Consider the following 24453-nt stretch of genomic DNA (forward strand, 5'->3'; position numbering starts at 1 on the left):
GGTAAATCCATCAAATCTGCCACTGTTCATTACTTTAATGAATAGTATGTCAATATGACCCTTCAAGTAGTGACCTTCTGAACATCGCATCATTTGTTGATCCAAGATTTAAAACCACATATATTGCACGTCCCAAGACCGAGGCACTAAAGCTAAGGGCTATATTGGAAATAAAGTCTCTGGCCTCTGACTAAAGTTGCTGCAGCACAAGTGACTGAGCTGTGGTGGACACTGTGTCTGAGCCTGCACACCAGCCAACAGACGCAAGCAGATCCCTTGCAAGCATTTTCTTACAGAAAACCCTACCTGCCCTGCTGCATCAAAAAGGCAAACAACATGTACTGTCAAAGTACATGGTATCATACCCAGCAGAGCCTAATGCAGACCCTCTTGCACTTAACAAAGTGCTTGTCCACCATACCCACCATAAGCTGCCTGGCACAAAAATGCTTTTGTGTTCCTGCCACTAATTCTTTAACAAAAAAAAAGTATATAGCTGAAGTGGCAATGTTAGGTGCCACAGGGCATCCTTAAAGCCTAAGGTGGTTGACAGGTTGGTGTTCCTAGCCCAAAATATTTAGGCTGAGGAAAAATGCTTGGATAAGTCTAGTTTTGCAAAACTACGAGGGTTCTTCAAAAATTTTCGACACTTTTCTGCAATATTTATTAGAGAATTTCAAAAACAAATTACATCACTTTTTTACAGTGTCACCTTTTGATGCATTTTCCCAGCGTTGTACCAACTTTTTAATGCCATCAGCAAAAATCAGCAATTTTTAATGCCATCAGCTTCTTCGAGCGGTCCAAAAAGGTGGAAATCAGATGGCGCTAAATCTGGACTATAAGCTCTCTCTCAGTGTCTCAGACACGACCAATTACTGCTCCTCCCACCCTTACCGTTTCCAACTAAAATATAAAAGTGTGGAAACTTTTTGAAGATCCTTCGTACTTTGCAAAACATGTGGCTTTACTAATTATTGTTCCATACAGTTGTGTTCAATGTTGAGGTTATTTGTTAAAACAGTGAAGAACATATAATTTGCCTATTTTCTTTTATTAATCTCAAACATTTGTGTTGTAGGCTACATTTTCATTTAATTTTAAACATATTTCAAAACACCTAGGCCTGCCATGTTTTTGATACATTAAAATGTTTTGTTTTTAACCCAGGGCTCTAGAGTGCGACCAATTTGGTCGCACATGCGACCTAATTTCTCAATGGTGCGACTAAAAAAAATCTCAGGTCGCACCGGTGCGACCAGGCGTCCGAGGGGAAAAAAACAACAGACACACATTAGTCCAATATCATGGTCTAAACCAATCAGAGATAGCGAAGGGCGGGACAATATTGTAGCGGTGATATGTGAGCGACATTCAGCTCAGCCAATCAGAATGCAGCACCAGGTTTATACATGTGCGTTAGGACGTTCTGCAGTAAGTTTAGTTTTGTATATGAGACTCGTCGGATGTCCCCAGAATGGAAGTTCGGGTTCTGGAGCTTGGCGGTGTAAAGTGTTGTAACGCTCACTTAAGTCCTGACTAAACAGTTAAAGTGACTCGACCCTGCCGTGTGCCTTTATTCCCACACCTCCACCACCGCACAGCAAAAGACCCGCAGCATCCCCACCGGACGGCGGCTAGGTGAGCCGACCCTCTACAGTAGCAAGGGCCTAATGCTAGCGGTAAAGTGCGACGATAGTGAAAGTAAAAACACGACAATGTTTTCGTAAAGTAAAATATAAAAATAACTAAAAGACCATAATATATTACAATACATGTAGTCAAAATACGCAGTGAGTGCACCGCAAGCGATTTTGGGAATCTGTGTAAAAGATCCAGTAAAGCAGATAATATAATGCACTGCATTTAAGATTACACTCTAACACTCTAGAGCCCCATACACACACACACACACCCACAAACATATGCATATAATTTTAAATATACACACACACATAAATAGATATACACACATACATACACATTTACTCTATTATTATTTTTATAATTTGTATAAGTGTGCTATAATTAGTCTGTAATACTATAATTAACTGTAAAGAAGACAGTGGCCGGCAATAGTATATTTGTGACTGGTTCTAATACATTTCGAATTGAAAGGCTGAAAAAGCCCAATGCATCTATAAAACACATTACATGCCGCGATAAATGCACTGCCCAAGTGTCCCCTCTCCCCACTGCCTTTCAGTGGCAGGCAGCAGCAAACAGATCATCAGACGAGGCCATGTTGACCAGATTGTTAGTTATTTACAAGTCAATAAAAAAAAAAAAAAAAAAAAGGGAACCTGTAAAACTGCGGTGTTAAATGTGATGCGGTCGAAAATTTGGGTGCACCTAACTTTTGTGCTGGTGCACCTAAGAAAAAAAGTTAGGCGCACCAGTGCAACCAGTGCAAAACGTTAGTCTAGAGCCCTGCAACCTGTAGACTATTTGCACTTGAAAGCACTTTCTTTCAAATACTGTAAGATATACAACCCCAAAATCAGAAAACGTTGGGACAGTATGGCAAATAAGAAAAAAGTGTTTCTGACATTTACTTTAACTGTTTATAATACACAGTGTTTTGTACTAAATAACAATGTAATTTCAAACAGGTGATGTCAACAGGTGATTGTAATCATGATTTGGAACAAAATCCACGAAAGGTTGAGTATTTAAACGACAAAAAAGAGCAAATAATCTCCATTTTGTCAACAAATGCATGAGGAAAGTATTAACATGTTTAAAAACAATGTTCCCCAAAGAAAGATTGAAAGGGATTTGCACATTTCTCCCTCTACAGTGCATAATATAATTAACCGATTTAAGAATTCTGGAGGAATTTCAGTAAATAAAAGAGCAAGGGAGCAAGCCTAAGCTGAACACCCATGAACTCTAAACTCTTAAACAGCACTGCATGAAGAGCTGATCAAACCACATGGGCCAGGGATTAATGTGTAACAAGTACAATGTGCAATGACAATAAAGGATTCGTATTCGTATTCGTATTACTTTGACAAACTTTTGTCAAGCACTACAATACTGAGTTATATCCAAATGCCACTTCAAACATAACTGCAAAAGAATCCTAATGTTAACCATGTCTATAAGCAGTGTCAAGTTTTCTGGGCTGAGGCATCTGGGATAGACCATCATACAGTGTAAATGTGTAGGATGGCCAGATGGATCAGTATTCCAGGTCTTTTTGAAAAAAAAAAAAAAGAATGCAGTGTGCTCTGGATCAAGGACAAAAAGGACCATCCAGACTGTTGTCAAAAAGCCAGCAAGTCTCTCCAAATTGACTCGCATCAGTTTGCCTACTGCGCAAACACATCCATTGAGGAAGTTACCCCTTGGCAAGGCACACTGCACTTGACCACCTAGTTGGAAACAACACCCACGTCAGAGTAATGTTTTTTGACTTCACCCATCCATTAAACGCAGAGCTGATTACACTTCCAAACACCTCCGCCCCACACAAACAACACACAAAGTACATCTTTCACTAGGGATGCATCAATACCATTTTTTTCCAACCGAGTACAAGTACAAGTACATGTATTTTTGTACTTGCCGATACCGATACCAATACCTATACCTATTTAGAATACCGTTTTTTTAAAAACAAAAACACACGTGAGAAGTGACGAGAAGTTTAATGATACCACGTCCAGAAATGCACGTCAACAAGTAGCGAGTGATCAAAGTGTTTGTGCGCTGATGTGATGAAATCAAAGAAGAAAAATAAATGAATCTGAGTGGATCTGGCAACACGAATAGCATGGATTGTTCTGTAGTGAGCTGGAGGTTAATAAATATTTTTGCAATGTTGGTGTTTTGTTGTTATGTTTTGTAGAGAACGATCAGGTCAGAAATACTGTAAAACGTGTGTGTGTTCTGATAGAAACTATATTATCCCCCTGTCCCACCTGTTTACACTCCTCTCCTGCGTTTCCCCTCACACCGTATCCTGCGTTCTCACTGGCTGTTCGACATGTCACTCATTCCCAGTCCCACATCTCACATCAGATATCTGACGTGCTAGAAAACTCGACCCGGTCGCCGAGCGTTCAGCGAGCCGGTCGGATCGAGTTATTGGATAGTTCACACTTAGCGATCGAGAGCCGAGTTTTGATCGCCGAGCGAACGCCGAGTTGCTCCCGAGCCGGCAAATCTAGCGCCGACCAGTCGCCAAGCGAAAATCAGGGCAAAAATCATGTAGTGTGAACTAGGCATAACGCAGCAACGTGCACTAGGCACACGGTATCGGATGTTTAGTATCGGAGCCTCGTTTGCGAGTACGAGTACAAGTTAATGAGCGTGGTATCGGGCAAATACCCGATACCAGTATCGGTACTCATGCATCTCTATCTTTCACAATCTTATAATGCCATGACTGCAGCTATACCCCAATCATATGTGAACCACACACATGGCCATTGTAATTAATAGTCATCTGTAATTTGTATACAGAACTGATCACCTGTTCCTCTGCTATGCAATAGGCTGGTTTCGGTTATCATGCAAATCGGCTGCATATAAGGTTCAGCTCAGACTGAAGAAGTCACTTGAGTAAGTCATGAAACGTATCTCCACACCAAACTTTGTGTCCAGATGAACTGGTTCAACTTTGTGGATTTGTGTACCTGGATTGTTGAGTATGCATTAACAAACAATTAGCAATCTCTACAGATTAACTATTAGGAGCATCCTGGCCAGCTGCATTATGGTACAGCAGTGCCACTGCTGCTGAACACAAAAACCTGCAGAGGGTGATAAAAACTGCCCAGTGCATTACTGCATCTGTCCTTTTGTCTATTCAGAAAATATACAAGAGATGTTAGCGAAAGGCCAACATATTTTCATCTCAGATTCCACACACCCCAGCCACTCGCTGTTCCAACCACTTCCATATGGAAAAAGGTTCCTGGCCATTCGAGCCAAAACTACTAGACCCAAGAACAGTTTTTACCCATGCACAGTTAAACTGGTAACACCAGCCACACCCACCAAATCGTAAGTAGCAATATATATAAACTGAGCTCTGCCAGCTCATTGGACCTTATTACATTGGCACACACTATATTAACCTAGAAAATACTTGCACATACCGTTATTATTTGCACAACACCAAATACAGTATTACAACACTATACTCAGTAACACACATCCAAACATTACTCAACACTTAATAAAACATTATTTGCACATCTGACATTCTGAACATCAAGGTATATACATCAAGGTACCACTGTATATACATTTTATGCAGCTCAGCCAGCAAAACAATTTGTGTTTTTGTTGTTTTGTTTTTGTTGATGTGTGAAGAGCAACAGCACTAACCTGTGTGGTTCTGCAGTGATTGGTTGTGCCCGTCCTTGGTTGGGGTAATCAAGTCCCAGATGAAGCTCTTGATCTTGTCGTCACCTTTGTAATGACGGACACAGTAGGCAAGCAACGCTCTGCACAGCACTTCCATGTCTCTCTCTGTGAGGTGCCATTTAAAACGTCCATGATTCAGAATGTCCTTCCACCGTCCCCAACTATACACCCAAGGCAAAACGCATAAAGATGTTATTAGTGTTGTTTACACAATAAACACATGCATCCTTACATGTAAACTAGACAATTAAAGCAACAATATCCATGGTCAAATAATGCTGGAAGCTTCGTGGTATGTCATTATAATAGAGAATTATGATTTAACATGAATTAATAATAATCAGTTTCAAAGATTAAAGTAGCTTTTAACATTTTATAATATAAAAATTGTGAGTGTTGCACACAGACCCAAATATGAGCAGATTCTTTTCCACTCTAAAGCACTCTGCTCGAAGATATCGCCTACTGCGCTCCCCCAGGCGGCGTGTGCGACAAGGACGCTCTTCTGAGTCACTGTCGAGCTCCGAAAACTCCATCAGCTCATCATCTTCGAAAGAATTGTAGTGCCGCGTTTGCTTCCTTACACGAGGTGTATCGATCACAAGACTCTGCTACAGAACATCAAGAAATTGTTTGTTTATTTGTTAGTTTTAAAAAAGGAAACATGCAACAATATCAAATTACAATTTTTAAGTTGAATGTCATGATGTCTGTGGCAGCACAATTTTTTTTTTCTCTTTTTCTCTATTTTTTCCTCCAATTTTCTCCCTAAACTAGTTGTATGTAATTACCCTGATTGCGTTACGCTTCACCTCTACCGATACAACCCTCCACTGCTGACTGAGGAGCTTCACAACTGACATACGCTCCCTCCGACACGTGTGCAGTACCGACTGCCTCTTTTCATCCCTCTCTGTTCATATATGGACCAGCCTTGTGTAAGGAGAGTCACACCCTGATTAGCATTATTCCCCAACTCTGCGCAGACGCGATCAATCAGCGAGCAGAGGTTGCAATTACACCAGTTATGAGGAACCCTGATCTGGCTCATCCCACCCTGAACAACAGCTGATCATTGTTCATGTGGCCGCCCAGTCTAGCCGGATGGTCAAGCTGAGATTTAATATGATGTATTCAAAATCCCAGCTCTGGTGTGCTAGCGTATTTTACCGATGCGTCACCTGAGCGGCCGGCAGAACCACAATTTAAATAACTGGCAAGTACAATGTGTCTGATTCCATTTACTAACATAATTATTATAATTTGCCATTCAGAAGACAGTCGTACTTACATTGTTTTGGGGGAGAAAAAACACAAAATAGCATAATAACATAAATTAGGTCTTTATTAAGTATGGTTCTTTCATGTTAAAAGTGTAGTTTTAAAACCAGATGTCTGACAGATGCATACAAACACAAACAACCTACTATAAACAGGCAAAACATAATGGACAAAATATGTATGAAACAAATCTTAATAAAATGACATTCTAGAAAACACTGCTTTAGCTCATAGAGGCCTGAAGTTGAATATGCCAACTAGCCACATTATGCACATTCACACACTGCAGTGGTTTAGCTCAGTCATGTGGTTTAATTAATTCCAGCCATCTGCTTCAACCAGGACGAGAGCCAAATACTCAAATCAACCTTCTCTGTCTTTACTTACAACCCAACCTTTTTTATTGCTGATGTTTTGTGATATCTTTAACCCCCTCAGATACATTAGGGCATCGTACGGCCCTTTGGCTGTCCCCAGCCGGCCAGCATGAGGTTAGAGGTGAGTAGTAATCAGACGTAAGTAAGTGTACATCATACATGAAATACAACAGCATTGTTTTTACTTTGAAGGGACTGCTATTTTCAATTTTTGTTCATGCATGTGCGTGTGTGCATTCAGCTTTACCGTAGTTGGTGAACACAACTGGGAGTGTGAGTGAGTTTTTCACAAAACATGGAGGTCCAAATATTTATTTGCTGAAGTCAGATGTAAAGCAGTGTGTTTAGTTTGTGGAGAACAGACTGCTGTGTATAAGGATTACAATTTGAACTAAACACAGAGATATACAAGAACTTGAACGATGCAGTCACATCTGTCACGTTTGCTAGACAAACTGCAAATCTATTTTTTTAATAGAGTTTTACACAACCAGGACTGGAGCAGTCAAGACCAGCTATGTAATTTCCAAAAATAATATCCAACTAGAACAAAGGACTGAAAATCAGCAAATGAGGTAATTAGACTCCAAACAAAGTAGCAATAGCACTTTGTGTAAAGTTAATTTAAATCCTGCACATTTTGTTCACAATTGTTAAGAAAGTTAATTAAAAAGTGAAAATATGATGTTACTCTGCCTGACTCTCATTTTCATTGTCTGGTTGTAACATCTATTCTTACCAGTAACAGCTTAATCAAAAACTTACAATCTACTGATTTTTAAAGAGACAAAATAGGTATTTAGTGGAATTAGGTTCAGACTATTAGTCGAGCCCTCCACAACTATCCTGGTTTCTCATGTGGCCCCTTGCAAAATTTAATTGCCCACCCCTGCTTTAAGACCAGGCAGGCAAAGACAGAAAAAACAAAAAAACAAAACAATTAACAATTTACCTTTTCTTCCTTTGAGTCGATCTCCAGCTCCGCAATTTTTGCCCATTTCTGCCAGAAGTTAGGGTCATCCAAGGAGATGTCTGTTCGATTTCCAGAAGACACAAAGCTAGCCTAAAGATTCCCATAAAAAGTGTGAGATACATTGTTAACATGAATAATTTTACAAGAACATTTAATCTAAAGAAAATAATTCCTAAAAATTTAAATGGCAAAGTGATACCTAATGCTAAGTTCACACTACACAACTTGATCTCTTCTAATTGGGAGCCTTTTAAGTCGTTGTGGTTTTCACCCACAATGTATGACCAGGAGGAATCTCAGACAAGTATGTCTGGTCTCCCAAACTTTGTTTTGTCATGAAAACACACACGAGAAGTGACGAGGGTTTTAATAATACAATGTCCAATAGCCGCTCAGGTGGCGCAGCAGTAAAATATGCTAGCACACCAGAGCTGGGTTTTCGAAAGTCAAATAATTTTTGTTTGCAATGCAACGTTGGTATTATGGTTTGGCATTGACGATAAGTCACAAATACTGTAAAGCTTGTGTGTGTGCCCATGTATTCTGATATAAAATATATTATGCCCCACACATTTATATCTCCTCCTCCGGGTTTTCCTTCTGTATCTTGCATTCACAACAATCACAACCTGATCACAACTCCTTTCACACTACAGGATTTTGAGTCGCCAACAGGTCCAGATTAACATGCTAGATAATTTTCTGCGAGCCTGCGAGCGATCAGCAAGTGCTGGGCGAGCCGCTCGAATACAGTCGTTATACAGTTCACACATAGCGATTGAGAGCCAATTTTCAAAACCCCGAGCAAACGAGATTTGCCTCCAAGCTGGCACATTTGGCAGCGACCTGTCCACAAGTAAAAATCAAGGTAAAAATCATGTAGTGTGAACTAGGCATAACTCCACTTAATAGTAACATTAGATCAGTACATTTTTAAGTGCAAGAGTAGAACAAGCAGGCTGACTCTAAGCTGGCATTTTTCTAGCAGGATGGCTTAAGTCATCTGGGTGTCTGAGCTTTTTATTTACCTTAGCAAATGTTGATCCCTTGCCCTCAGTCTGAATGGTGATAGTTTGAGTACGGCGTTGCAGAATTTGATCAATATCTTCTTCGCAAAACTTTGAGCCTTCATCCTCCTCATCCATAAGGGCACCATACGCACCTTTCCGCAAAAGATCTTCCACTTCTATTTTTGACAGTTGCTGAACCTGTAACAAATTGAGGAAATTACACAGATGTGATTAAATGTAAAACTGACAACACATATACAACAGTTGCATTTCCTTTGCTTTGGTTTATACAATATATGTGACAAGTAATAACTTTTCTTTCTTACTTAAGGATGTTAGGTATATTAGCTGTCAGCTAAAGTCTAATACACAGTCATGCCATCCTAAACAGAATTTTTCAGGCAAAGATAATGATTTCTTATATGTCTGTGTTTTTCTTTATCAGTAACCAAACAATATTTGTCATGAGCACTTGTGTTGAGTTAGTGATAAAACACTCCGGATACTTACAATTTAAGAATTGTAATTATTTTTATTTATTATTATTATTTTATAAATTATTATAACTTATTCATATACTATATGGAACAATTGGTTCTTGTATCCCTCCAGTCAACTATTTTCTGTATAAATATTAGTATCTACACAACTTTTGCTGTAATGCATGCATTTTTTTCTTTTAATTTCAGTGGGATATTTGGATGAGGCAATTATAGAATTCTGTAGTGCGAGAGCCTCTTTGCTGATCAGTTGTTCAGTGTGCACCAGAGATGGGGACACACAGCGACTTCAGACTCGACTCGGACTCGTTTCAAATGACATGGACTCAACTCGTGGCACGTAAAAACTGACTCGTGCACAACAAGAGTCCCTAGCGTCATCATGTGTTAACATTAGTTACCTGTGACAATTACATTACAATTACATTCTGATCGTGTCATTTTCTGCTCTCTAATAAAGCTCCAGTCGTTTTAACCTGCAACGCACGCAATGGGTAAATGCTACAGCCAGCTTCTGGCATAGCAATGAAGCGTCACTCCCTACTTTTGGTATCTCACTTAAAATAGTGGAATACCCTACTTAGTGCACTTCACAGTAACAGCTGGTGTGAATGAAACGCTCCTACAGAATTGACGCTAATGGTTGGAAGAGCGCTTTCTGAACCAATCACACCTTTAATTTTTAGTAAGCAATGCTGTTATTTGTATTTATTTAGTTTGCAGCGTCACACAGATGATTGTCAATGAAACGCCTGATTGGATTTCTAACGAGTTAGTGTTTTACTTCACAACCAGGAAACCAAGGTTTTTAATTATAAGCACATTTACAAAATAACAGATTCTATTTCTAATGGGACACACAGTTATAAATTTAATAGCATCTGGAAGTACATAAGTTAAGGTAAGCAGTATTATGGATTTTTTGCTGTGCATTTATTGCACGCTTTTGTTTGGTAATGAAAACCGACTTGGGGCAAGTCGTAGCCTAGTGGTTAAGGTACTGGACTAGTAATCAGAAGGTGGCTGGTTCAAGCCCCACCACTACCAGGTTGCTGCTGTTGGGCCCTTGAGCAAGGCCCTTAACCCTCAATTGCTCAGACTGTATACTGTAACTGTAATGTAAGTCGCTTTGGATAAAGGCGTCTGCTAAATGTTGAAAATGTAAATGAAAATGAAAACAAAACGTATCAGTTTAAGCTTTTAACCGGTACCTAGGAAAGTAAAGGCACTAAGTAAAACAGCAAAATACAGTCACTAATCTGTTGTTGTTTTGCTAGACTTACATATTATTTGTTTATTTCTACGCTACATTTACAATATATGTTTTGTGTAGATTATATTGACTCGTGACTTGACTCGGACTCTAGCCTAAAGACTCGTGACTTGACCAGGACTCTAGCCTAAAGACTCGTGACTTGACTCGGACTCGTATTTTGTGACTTGTAAACATCTCTGGTGTGCACTACACTACTATTACAAAAAGACTTCTGTAGGGTGAGCAATACAATGATTCTGTTTTTAAAACTTGTGTAGTGTGCACTAGGCTTGAAATACTTGATTTCAAATCAAATATAAAAGTAGTTAGAACAAACCCCATTCAGACCACCCTTGCGGTTGATATCCTGTAGAATAGCCTTATCCAGTCCAAGTTTTAGACTGGCTTTGTCAAACATCTCTCTTTCATACGAGTTACGCGTGATGAGACGATAAACCTTCACTGCTTTACTTTGACCAATCCGATGACAGCGAGCTTGTGCCTAGGAGATAACAAACATGAAGAATCATTTAGCTATGGATCTTTACAAAGGTTTGAGGTTAGAGACGATTAAAAATTTTGTCTGCAATATACATTATAGTGCACCTCTTTGTTTTTAAACGGTCTTTCCCTGCTCCTCGCTCCCTTGCTTTCCTTCAACAGTGGGGAATCTCTACCACTGAATTAGGGCCTACACTTGTCAAAAGCAAAAAATATCTAGAAAACATTAGGAATGTTGGGTGTCCAGGTGACACAGCGAGATTTTCCACTAGCACACCAACGCTGGGATTCTGAACACCCCAGTTCGAATCTCAGCTCTGCTACTGGTCAGCTGGGTGCCATCTAGCAGGCACAACAGGCAGTGGCCACCAAGTCTGCTGGGTTGTAAATGACTAGACTAACTAGATGGTATTTTCAAACGCTGTGCAAGGACCCTTGGTTAGCAGACTAAGGCGCCTGTGCAGAATGGAGGAGCCTCATGTGCGAATCCACCAAAGCACGGGCAAAAAAGTGGGGGTCCAGGGACTGTGCACGCTTCGGAGGGGGTGTGGAGCAGGCAAATATACCCTCCTTGAAAGCAATCGGGATCCCCAGCAGTGGAAGACTAATTGGCTACGCTAAAATCAAAAGAAAAAGGAAGAAAATGCATAAATAAATAAAAAAAGGTCAAAAAGGTCATTCTTTCAAGCTCTGAAACACTTATCTGTCCATGTTTTACCCTAGCCGATATCACTGTGAAATGTAGGTGCTACAGAAAGTAAGTGGGTAACCTGCAAGTCATTCTGTGGGTTCCAGTCCGAATCGAATATGATGCAGGTATCTGCAGCAGTGAGATTGATGCCCAGCCCCCCGGCTCTGGTGCACAGCAGGAAGACAAAGCGATCTGAGTCAACCTTGCAGAATCGATCAATGGCTGCCTGACGCAGGTTCCCTCTGACTCTTCCATCAATACGTTCATATGTGTACCTTAAACCCAAAATAAATATACTATTACTGTGTTGAAAGATGGTCAACCAGAAGGTTAAAATGTTTTTTTTTCTAAATGGCTTTGATATGTACAGGGGTTGGACAAAATAACTGAAACACCTGGTTTTAGACCACAATAATTTATTAGTATGGTGTAGGGCCTCCTTTTGCGGCCAATACAGCGTCAATTGGACTTGGAAATGACATATACAAGTCCTGCACAGTGGTCAGAGGGATTTTAAGCCATTCTTCTTGCAGGATAGTGGCCAGGTCACTACGTGATGCTGGTGGAGGAAAACGTTTCCTGACTCGCTTCTCCAAAACACCCCAAAGTGGCTCAATAATATTTAGATCTGGTGACTGTGCAGGCCATGGGAGATGTTCAACTTCACTTTCATGTTCATCAAACCAATCTTTCACCAGTCTTGCTGTGTGTATTGGTGCATTGTCATCCTGATACACGGCACCGCCACTGGATGCACATGGTCCTCCAGAATGGTTCGGTAGTCCTTGGCAGTGACGCGCCCATCTAGCACAAGTATTGGGCCAAGGGAATGCCATGATATGGCAGCCCAAACCATCACTGATCCACCCCCATGCTTCACTCTGGGCATGCAACAGTCTGGGTGGTACGCTTCTTTGGGGCTTCTCCACACCGTAACTCTCCCGGATGTGGGGAAAACAGTAAAGGTGGACTCATCAGAGAACAATACATGTTTCACATTGTCCACAGCCCAAGATTTGCGCTCCTTACACCATTGAAACCGACGTTTGGCATTGGCACGAGTGACCAAAGGTTTGGCTATAGCAGCCCGGCCGTGTATATTGACCCTGTGGAGCTCCCGACGGACAGTTCTGGTGGAAACAGGAGAGTTGAGGTGCACATTTAATTCTGCCGTGATTTGGGCAGCCGTGGTTTTATGTTTTTTGGATACAATCCGGGTTAGCACCCGAACATCCCTTTCAGACAGCTTCCTCTTGCGTCCACAGTTAATCCTGTTGGATGTGGTTTGTCCTTCTTGGTGGTATGCTGACATTACCCTGGATACCGTGGCTCTTGATACATCACAAAGACTTGCTGTCTTGGTCACAGACGCGCCAGCAAGACGTGCACCAACAATTTGTCCTCTTTTGAACTCTGGTATGTCACCCATAATGTTGTGTGCATTGCAATATTTTGAGCAAAACTGTGCTCTTACCCTGCTAATTGAACCTTCACACTCTGCTCTTACTGGTGCAATGTGCAATTAATGAAGATTGGCCACCAGACTGGTCCAATTTAGCCATGAAACCTCCCACACTAAAATGACAGGTGTTTCAGTTATTTTGTCCAACCCCTGTATATAATATCAGGTCATTTTATATTAATCCCATTATCATTATGTTGGCTTGACATAGCCAACATTCTGTTCTTCTTCTTAGTATTATTGTTATTATTATTATGATGTAGGGTTGACCAAAAGGAATGAATGGCTGAATGTTCATAAATGTAAGATTTAAAGTAGACCAAACTCACAGAACACACGCATGAAGCATCTTCTCTCCCTCATTCCCTCAACCAGAACTACATGGAAAGCCAATCAATCCCTTAGACTCAACTACCCCACAGCTAATAACCTCTCAAGCAAAATCAACCACCAGCCTAATGATTTCATATAAAATTTTAACTACATCTTTTTTTTTTTGTCCTGGCACTGGCCAAGGAGTGCTGAGGCTATCACATGATCCCTTCAACAAGCACACAGTTACCAAACACATCTTTTTACATGCCCACAATGTAGTCTCAGAAAAAGCTGCATCTGAGAGATGCAGAGACATGCTAAGCTTTCCGGATTATTTACTGCTAGTGAAGAGGCCCGATCAGACTGCAGAGACCGTAATTGTACTGTGGCAATGAATTTTCAACCTTTTTCCTTCCATACAGACACAGCATGTGTGTGGGTATCTAGCTGGTCACTAGCACAGATCACAGTGCACAATCTTGTAAACCATTTTTTTCTAGCTTATGTATCTATATTGTAAAAAAGATAATGCTGCCATACATAATACTGAAGAGTGGTTTGATGTAGTGGTCTATTATTTGCACCCACTGCAGTCTCGATCATTCAGTTTGCTGATCTATCTTTCAGTTTTAGTGGCATTTAGTGGCATTTCTTTAGTGGCATTTCTTTTTTCTTTTTATGATATGCATTGTAAAAAGTTACACACCACTGGTCTATTCCTGCACATACTGAACATACCACAAAGTTCCTAGTCGTAAAATGCTTTAGTCCCAACTGTTTTGAAACATGTTACAGGCATTAATATTAAAATAAACAGATAAAAACAATTGAAGTAAAATATTAAATGTGTGTGAGGCTTGCGTTTGTATTTTTCATTTAAATACAGCGGCACCTCGAAACTCAATGTCAACTGGTTCTGGGAGTGGCGTCGAGTTTAAAAGGTGTTGAGTTTTAGGGTGTTTTTTTCCATAGGATGTATGGGAAACCTGTTGATGTGTTCCACGGTCCTGTGGAACTGCATATATTTTACGCTAATGTAAAATAATGGGGTTGTTTTTGACACACTGAAAATAACACGAATATAAGCTCTCTGTGCCGTTATTTCCTATGGACGTGGGGCGGAACGTGACGTACTAAAACGAGCAAGAAATTTCATTAGTGGAGAGAACTTGTAAGCAGTAATAATTAAGAGAACTATAGTGTTCCCATGTCATTATTGTAATACATTGTCACGTTAAGCTTATTTTTAACATTAAGCGTTTTAGACTCTCTCTGGAAAACTGGTTATTAAAATTTCTCAAAACCTGAGCTATAACACAAGTTTAAAAGTGAAACAGGAGAAAAATCCAGCTAAACACAGATACATGCGGATTCTTTCAGAGTGAATTTGACAGTTATTCCACACAAATGCAGATTAGTCTCATGTGCACACTTTGATGACGTCTTACTTCAGCGCCCAAGCCAAGCGCTGAACAAAGCGGCTGTTCATTGTTAATTTAAAATCATTTAAAAATAAATAAATAAATAAATAAAAAGCTGAACATGTTAAGTTTAGGGTAACCGTTGAGCTTAAGGGTACAAATTTCAAAAGGTAGAAAAGGGTACAAAGGGTTTCAAAGATTTTGAGTTTAGGGGACGTCGAGTTACAAGGTACGACTGCATAGGCAAAGCGTTACTATAATATTTATATTTACACTGGTACCTGGTGAATTCTAATGTATTGTTTTTTTGTTGTTGTTCATATTATAATTAACATTATTATTACAAAGTGAAAAATAATGAAGTAACTCTCACCTTCTCTGGATGAGGTAGTCCTCTAGTATATCTAGGCACCGTACCATCTGAGAGAACACAAGCACTTTATGTCCTCCAGCAATCAGTTTGGGCAACAGCTTATCAATAAGCACCAGTTTTCCTGCAGCTTGAATCATAGCCTGGAGCTGGAAATCTGACGCATCAGGATTATGGGTTTTCTTAAAGCCCTCTAGAATTTTTTCCTCAGCCCCTGAGATGAACAAGAAAGAGCATTTTGCACAGACCTGAGAAAATAACTGTGTAGCTGGGTGTGTGAGGGTATTTGTTAGGGCTGGGCGATATATCGAGATTTTATAAAATATCGATATATTTTCATACGCGATATAAGATAAGACAATATCGCGTATATCGATATAGATGTTGCGTTCCAGTTACATCAGACAGTTCGTCTTTCTCTTCTCCCAGTTTGTCTCTGCACATGTTCACCTGCCCCGCCCCTCTCCCTCACTGAACACAACTCCCCCCTCCCCACCGCTTCACCAGTATGTCCTGCAGGCAGCGATAGCAAGGAGACGGATAAAGACATGACAGAAGCTATCGAAGAGGAGCTGCTTACTAAAAAGAAAAATAATGACTCTTTTTGGAATTATTTGGAGACGGTTCGAATTCAAAGTGTCAGATGAGCAGCAGAATAATGTATTCTGTAGAAAACGCCGAAAACAAGTCCAGACAAAAGGTTCCAGCTCCGTGTACCTTCATTCGTTTTTCACTTCAAATCCCAAAGTTAAAAAAACAAGAAAACGAGTCGTTATTTGTTTTAAAAACCAACACAAGCGCATGCACGCGCTGACATGCACGTATTTACTTCACATTAAGTGTTGAGAAAGTAATAATAACGTAGCGGTGCGTCTCCTGTTGTTCTGACTCTTGTGTTTGTATATGTGATGTGCATGTATAGATACTTGCTCTATCTGTAAATACAAACATTATGGTGATTTCTGTACTGGATGTTGTACGTGGTCGTGTTAGTTTATACTGGACGATCGCCCGACGTCCGACACGTCATTTATTTATTTATCTTCTATTATAGTATTTCTTGTTGTCGGCCAGTAAACAACCAAACATTATTAAATTGCATGAACTAACTCTGAGTAAACAAGGAGCAAACAGCAATTAAACAACAAATAAAGCTGTTAAATAATAATAAAGTGCATGAAGAAGAACGCTAATTAAAATGCATGAAATGTTGTAATAGTTACACAGTAACATTAATGGTTAGTTCTGCCTGTATTACAGAACTGAGTTCTATACAGTAAAAGAAAATATTAATGTAAATGTTTATGTTGTGGCGACATATACATAAAATAATGTATAAAGTCCAAACATGGGGGGGTGGGGGGTTAACGAGGGGTTTACTTTAACGGGGTTTTACTTTTAATGTTACACAAGCTCAGCCGGAAACCGTGTCATTTCAACATCTTCCCTACACACTCGCTCCCTGCGCCCTATAGTACACTTAACATTATTAAAGGGCCAGACAATATATTTGTAATTCACATTAGACGACAGGAGATGCCTTAGAAAACAACTTTTTTTTTTCTTAGAATAGCTCTTTTTTTTAAGGAAAAATAATTCTTGTGTGAAGCTTCCCCAGCATGAATATTAATAAAAGTGCCTGTAAAAAAAACATGTAGCTTTGTCTCAGAAGTGTCTTTTTGTTATTACCTTATGGGATAAAAAAATATCGAGATACATATCGTATATCGCCATTCAGAAAAAAATATCGAGATATAATTTTTGATCCATATCGCCCAGCCCTAGTATTTGTGGGTCATTCCAGCTCAGCTTAATGAATGGTGCCCACCTGACCATCTCTGAATCTTTGTCATATGTAGAGAGAACACATTAATGGTTAAATACACTCTGTTTTGCAAATTTGTCAAGTACTTCCAGATTTGCAGCTTTTGCCATAACCCTACCCCAAAACCCAACTTAATAGAAATGTAAGATTCAGAAAATTGCCAGGTTAATATCTCTATATCTGATTTTTCCCCATGAATTTTACCTTAAGTTTAGAAAAGTCTATATATTTCACATGTATAGTATCTGTTCTTAAGTCTAAAAAAATCAGAATACCTGCAAAAATGCATTTCAATGTTATAGTCCAGGTGCAATAACATTTAAGCTGCAAGCAATTAAGCTGCAGCTTGTAGCAGGTTGGATTGTCCAGAAAAAATGTCACCTTCAACCCTGGTATAGTTTAAAACACGCTAGACAAGGCAAACACACACACACACACTCATACCTACAGTAATTTTAGCATCTCCAAATAACCTGACTGCATGTCAGACACAGGAAGAACAGGCAAACTCTACACAGTAAGGACCCAGACCACTCCACCTGGGAATCGAACCCAGGACCTTTTTGCAGTAAGGCGATAGTGATACCCAATATTTCAAGATAAAAAGTTGCATAATTTAACACGGATGACATACAAGTAAAATATATAGAGTTGTATCTTATCTAGACTTATCTACACGTATAAATACATAAACAAATTCAGCCCTGTAGCTCCTCTCATTCCAGAGATATTAACCTGACAAAGCCGTAAATCGTGCAAACGCAGAGCCGTATTTTTGGGTAGAGACACAGCAGGAGATTAAGAGATTCTGAGATGGTCAGATGGGGACCTTTTTAAATATTCATTGAGTTGAGCTGAAATGACCTTTATACCTGTGATGAGGTATGGATGGTTGCAGCACTTGCGGAGTTCCATCATAGTGTTGATGAGGTTGGGCATGTTGTGCTGGTTGGCTCCCTTTGCCAAAAAGGTGAAGTTTTTTTCCAAGATGGCCCGGTAGTATTTTTTTTGGATGTTGGTGAGTTCCACTTCAATGATGGTCTCTTCTTTGGGGGCCAGATTTTTCTCCACATCATCCTTTAGCCGTCTCAGCATCATAGGCTTTAGAATGGCTTGTAACTTCTTAACCTGTGGAAAAGTAATAAAAAATTTTTTTTGTTTATTTATGTGCACAACAGACAGATGGTTGACAAAGAACATATGACCCACCAGGACAGCATCAGTGTACCTTGTCATACATTTTACAAGTTTCTGCAACTGTCCTTAAAGGATTAACAGTCTTTCCAAGTGATATTTCTTTCTTTTATAGTTTGATTGTATGTATTGTAAATCTTCCAGATGTTAAACTGGATTGAGATGTAGTAACTGTACAAACCATAGCATTTATTGATGCACGTGGGGAGCGAAGACTGGCTTGTGTGGTCCAATCCAACAGACAAGCTACTGTAGCTCAAATTGTTAATGTAGCTCAAAAGTTAATGCTGGTTCTCAAAAAGTAGCTCAAAAAAATGCTGGTTCTGATAAAAAAGTGTCAGAATACACAATGCATCGCAGTTTGTTGCGTATGGGGCTGCATAGCAAACAATGGGCATGTGAGCATCGGAACTGGACCACGGAGCAATGGAAGAAGGTGGCCTGGTCTGATGAATGACGTTTTCTTTTACATCACGTGGATGGCTGGGTGCGTGTGCATCGCTTACCTGGGGGACACATGGCACCAGGATGCACTATGGGAAGGTACATGCACAGAGGCAGTGTGATGCTTTGGGCAATGTTCTGCTGGGAAACCTTGGGTCCTGCCATGCATGTGGATGTTACTTTGTCACGTACCACCCACCTAAGCATTGTTGCAGACCATGTACACCCTTTCATGGAAACGGTATTCCCTGATGGCTGTGGTCTCTTTCAGCAGGATAATGCGCCCTGCCACAAAGCAAAAATGGTTCAGGAATGGCTTGAGCAGCACAACAACGAGTTTGAGGTGTTGACTTGACCTTTAAATTCCTCAGATCTCAATCTAATCAAGCATCTGTGGGATGTGCTGGACAAACAAGTCTGATCCATGGAGGCCCCACCTCACAACTTACAGGAGTTAAAGGATCTGCTGCTAACATCTTGATGCCAGATACCACAGCACACCTTCAGGGGTCTAGTGGAGTCCATGCCTCGACGGGTCAGGGCTGTTTTGGCAGCCAAAGGGGGACCAACACAATATAAGGAAGGTGATCATAATGTTATGCCTGATCGGTTTATATGTATGTGGATATATACATGTGGTCATAACTCACTAAAATTGCACAACACTAGTTTGCACTTTATGCAGGTTGTATTAATTTTATAGGCTTATATTGCACACCCTTCTATTTTTTCTGTTTGCTATTTTGACTTCTCTTTTCCTCTATATATTTTAAAATATTTCTATTGTGTATATCAGTTTTTTTCTTTTTTCTTTAGTACTAATGTGACCAGGCAGTAATAAAAAGCATTTTACTGCTAGTTGTACGATGTTTGTGACAAATAAAACTTGATTTGATTTGTAAATTGCACACAAAATGAATGTAAGCAAGTGTGTGTATCAAGTGAAGGAGCTCTCACCTGCTCCTCAGTCTTCAGATCTCCAAACTCCTCAAGGAATGTGCTCTCAGAGGGGAACTGCACTGGCTCCAGGAAGTTAAGCAGACTGAAGAGTTCCTCCACAGAGTTCTGTAAAGGTGTACCTGTTAGGAGTACTTTGTGTTCCTAAGAAAAAAAAAGATGATGCAAGATGACCAATTATTACATTATTACAGTTAAATGTAAAAAAAAATGGATGAAAGAAGCCCTTCAACAGACCAAGTTCATGAGTTTGAGTCCCTCCAGAAGTTTACAGTTACGATTCTTTAGCCGATGAGCCTCGTCAATAACCACACAGCGCCAATTAATCTTCTTCAGTTCAGGACAATCAGCCATGATCATTTCAAATGTGGTGATCACACCATGAAACTTAAATTGGCCAGCCATTACGTTTCCCTTAAACACACACACACACACAATAAACACTTAAGGATTCAATTTCACAAATACATGTGAATTGCAAAAAGAATTGAGCAATTGTATTTGCCTTTTACGTTTATAGGTCATATACCTGTTCATCTCTGTGGTACATCTCATACTGCAAGATCATCTGCCGACTGATCTGGCTGCCATGATACACGATGACATTAATTTCAGTCCATGTCCGGAACTCTCTCTCCCAGTTTGTAATGGTGGAGAGAGGGGCGATGATAAGAAAGGGACCCCTTAAGCCCATGAGGAAGATCTCATAGAGAAATGTTATGGACTGAATGGTTTTTCCCAGACCCATTTCATCAGCTAAGATGCAATTTTTCCTAGAGAGGTAGATAATAATAGGTTATCCTGATGCATTTGGTAAACTTTCTTTTATGCTGTATATGAAATTTAAAAGTAGGGATGGACAGCTACATGACTTTTAAAGATTAGATAACTAGTCAGTCTCACAATAATCATTAAATGTATTAAAATCAGTGTATTTTACCTATTGTACCAGTTAAAAAGGAGCCAGTTCATGCCTTCTAGTTGGTATTCTCTAAGCTGGTTGCCATTTCTATATTCACGTGACTTCTCTAGCTTCTGCCATTGCTCTGGTAAAGGTCTCTCCTATATTTAAACAACAACAAAGAAGAACATTTTAAACTGAGAATTAAAACATATATCAGAATATTAGCATATCCATAACTACAAACCCCTTTTTCTAGAAAAATTGGGACATTCTGTAAAATGTAATAAAAATATGAATCTGTAATTTATTATTAACAAAAGTAAAAAAAAAAAGACCTTGATGTATTGGCTAAATGTTGTATTTTGTAGATACAAACAAATTTTTAATCTGATGTTGGCAACACAATAAATGAAAATGTATGGAATATTCAACATACACAATTTTGAAATACTAGAAAATAAGCAGGTGAATTGGTATCAGCTAAGGGAGGGTATTATGATAAGAATATAAATAGCGATAAGAATATAGAGGGTATTAAAAAAAATAGTATCTACCGAAAGCTTAGGGCCCGTTCGCATGAGAAGCGGCAAACCAGCTTTTGCGCCAGCTGTGCCATTGGGTGCTATGGAGTGTGGCCATTTTTGCTGCGTTGGGCTTGTGATTTTTACGCTTTGCATGCTCAAAGTTCACCAGACCCAGTTTGCCGCTGACCTTTTTAAAGCGCCTCCAATGAGACAAACTGTTTGATATGACGCAGTAAAAGTGACTTAGGCTTAAGAACAACACTTAATGTCAATAAAGCTTAACGTGTCTTATTGTGTTAAAACAACGACCAAGAAATTCAATTAGTGGAGAGAACTCATGACCAGTAATAATTAAAATAAGTTTAGTGTTTATTTTAGTACATTAAACCAATGCTTTTTTAAAGATGTGTTTGTGACCCCACCCCAAACGATAACACAAGTTTAAAAGTGAAACAGTGAGGAAAATACAGCTGTATGTTGATGCTTTCAAAGTGGATTTGATGGTTATTTTACACAAATGCAGATTTACGTCGTGATGCATTTTGATGACGTTTTACCGCACCGATCAAGCCAAGCGCTGAGCAAAGCGGCAATTTGCGCCGAGGTTCACAGTTTTGCCGCTTCTCATGTAAGATGGGTCATGTAACATTCAGGGAATAAAACAAATCTCAGTCTATGCAAGGCAAAGCAAAAAACCTTTGTTGAATGTGCAAAATCTTTAAGCCCTCTGACGTCTAAGTCCTCTTGCTTAAGAGTTCTTCAGAAAACTATTATCACTTAATCATAAAGAGGAGAATCAGACCATAGCAACCATGGACTGTTAAGAAGCTGAAGTTTTGTAGTAAGCAACAATTTTCTAACCTCCCTATACATTTATAATTAGATTTAAGTCAGGAGATAGGCTAGGCTTTTGAAAGAAAGTTATTATGGCTTTATCCTTAGGGTCATTTTCTTGTTGAACGGTCCATCTCTTTAAATTTTGTCTCCTGGCTAATGAAATTAAATTATTCTATGTCTGTCTGTTAAACATTGTTTGTATACATCGGTCAGGCATAACATTATAAACACCTTCCTAATATTGTGTTTGTCCCCCTTCTGCTGCCAAAACAGCCCTGACCAGTTGAGGCATGGACTTCACTAGACCCTTGAAAGTGTGCTGTGGTATCTGGCACCAAGATGTTAGCATCCCACAGGTGCTCGATTGGAGGTCAAGTCAACACCTCAAATTCGTTGTTTTCCTCAAACCATTCCTGAACCATTTTTGCTTTGTGGCCAGTTCCGATGCTCACATGCCCATTGTTGGCGCTTTCGGCAGTGGACAGGGGTCAGCATGGGCACCCTGACTGGTCTGCGGCTATACAGCCCCATATGCAACAAACTGTGATGCACTGTGTATTCTGACACCTTTCTATCAGAACCAGCATTAACTTCTTCAGCAATCTGAGCTACAGTAGCTCGTCTGTTGGATCAGACCAGCCTTCGCTCCCCATGTGCATCAATGAGCCTTGGCCGTGACCCTCTAGCCGGTTTACCACTGTTCCTTCTTTGGACCACTTTTGATAGATACTGACCACTGCAGACCGGGAACACCCCACAGTAGCTGCAGTTTGGGAGATGCTCTGACCCAGTCGTCTAGCCATCACAATTTGGCCCTTGTCAAACTCGCTCAAATTCTTATGCTTGGCCATTTTTCCTACATCAACTTTGAGGATAAAATGTTCACTTGCTGCCTAATATATCCCACCCACTAACAGGTGCCGTGATGAAGAGATAATCAGTGTTATTCACTTCACCTGTCAGTGGTCGTAATGTTATGCCTGGCTGGTGTATATCTATGCTGTTTGCACCATATTGCTTATTTAGTTTATGTAAATAAAACTTGGGATACTTACATGTTTGAGTTCTGGAAATTTTCTCAGGTCTTCAAACTCAAGGATTTTCACAGGATCTACATCCTCCTGCAATTCCCAAGTGCTCTCCTCATATGATAGAGAGGACCACTTTACTAGGTAATGTGTTACCTCCTGTTTGTACACAAAAACAATGATCAGTAAAAATTAGGCAGCATTCACTCCTAAAAGAAATTACATTTGTTTCTATTATGATAATATGACACTACCTCTCCTGTTTCTGTATCTGTAGTAATCGCAACCTCTAAAATTCGATCTACTTCCGTATAGTCAGGATTAAAGAGGTCTTCATCTGGCTGAGAAATAAAGTTTCCATTATTTCTACAGATTAAATGTAAACAACACAATTATGGTGTATTCACCCAAATATAATATAATACCTACATGACTAACTGGCACAAAAGTAAAATTATACCCTATGTTCATAGATTACTTTACTATCATGTTCATATTAATAAACTTAATAAATTCACTTAATGAATCCCTCTAAGAGCATTTTTACACATGTGTTTACTTATATATAATATTTTAATTTCCATAGGTGGGGTTTTAGAAAATCACACTTACCTCTGTGAAAATGTGCTTCATTTGTGCCAGCTTGTTTCTAAAGCGCTTGATTTTTTGGTGAATGCGTGGGTCCTTTTCCAGCTCCTCTAGTGTTGCCCATTTACAATGAAGGTAGGAACTGGAAAGTGTTTTTTAATTAAATTTCATCTAGAAAGGTCATCAACGATCAAGCAGTAATCTTTATTCTAACTTTATTAAATACATTTTATTAATTAATAACAGCTGCATAGCATACATATCTGTGCTTTTTACTACTAAAACATAAATATAACACAAAGCACAAACCCTATTTCCAGAGAAGTTGGGACATGTTGCAAAACAGTAAAAAGAAGACTCTGTGATGTGTTAATTATCTTGAATATTCAATTAACTTAAAAAAATTCACTGAACATTTGTAAACATAAAAACTTTTAGAATTTACTGCCTGGAAAACACAAAAAAAGTTTGGACAGAGGCATGTTTACCCCTGTGTTCTATCACTGTCTCCTATGTGACCTTTTAATGATTGGAGAACTGAGGAGTTTTAGTGTTCAGTGTTTAGTTTTTAATGCCATGTCTGCCCCTGGGCCATGTTCATGACAGGAGAGGTTGTG

At 39.5% G+C, this 24453-nt stretch overlaps 1 protein-coding gene across 1 annotated transcript in view; it reads right to left on the bottom strand.

Annotated features, from left to right (window-relative positions):
- The window catches only part of chd6 (chromodomain helicase DNA binding protein 6), a 117769-nt gene that overhangs the window by 28618 nt on the left and 64698 nt on the right, over window positions 1-24453 (bottom strand). Inside the window, exons 9-23 of the mRNA XM_062997563.1 lie at window positions 23861-23978; window positions 23503-23589; window positions 23276-23407; window positions 20896-21017; window positions 20485-20728; window positions 20193-20369; window positions 19956-20099; window positions 18233-18488; window positions 15539-15749; window positions 12047-12242; window positions 11113-11277; window positions 9039-9218; window positions 7990-8100; window positions 5788-5990; window positions 5341-5540 (exon numbers count right to left, since the gene is read on the bottom strand). Coding sequence (XP_062853633.1) covers window positions 5341-5540; window positions 5788-5990; window positions 7990-8100; window positions 9039-9218; window positions 11113-11277; window positions 12047-12242; window positions 15539-15749; window positions 18233-18488; window positions 19956-20099; window positions 20193-20369; window positions 20485-20728; window positions 20896-21017; window positions 23276-23407; window positions 23503-23589; window positions 23861-23978 — 2546 coding nt within the window. The remainder of the gene's footprint in view (window positions 1-5340; window positions 5541-5787; window positions 5991-7989; window positions 8101-9038; window positions 9219-11112; window positions 11278-12046; window positions 12243-15538; window positions 15750-18232; window positions 18489-19955; window positions 20100-20192; window positions 20370-20484; window positions 20729-20895; window positions 21018-23275; window positions 23408-23502; window positions 23590-23860; window positions 23979-24453) is intronic.

This window comes from Trichomycterus rosablanca, chromosome 6 (genome assembly GCF_030014385.1).
Source record: "Trichomycterus rosablanca isolate fTriRos1 chromosome 6, fTriRos1.hap1, whole genome shotgun sequence".
Taxonomy (NCBI): domain Eukaryota; kingdom Metazoa; phylum Chordata; class Actinopteri; order Siluriformes; family Trichomycteridae; genus Trichomycterus; species Trichomycterus rosablanca.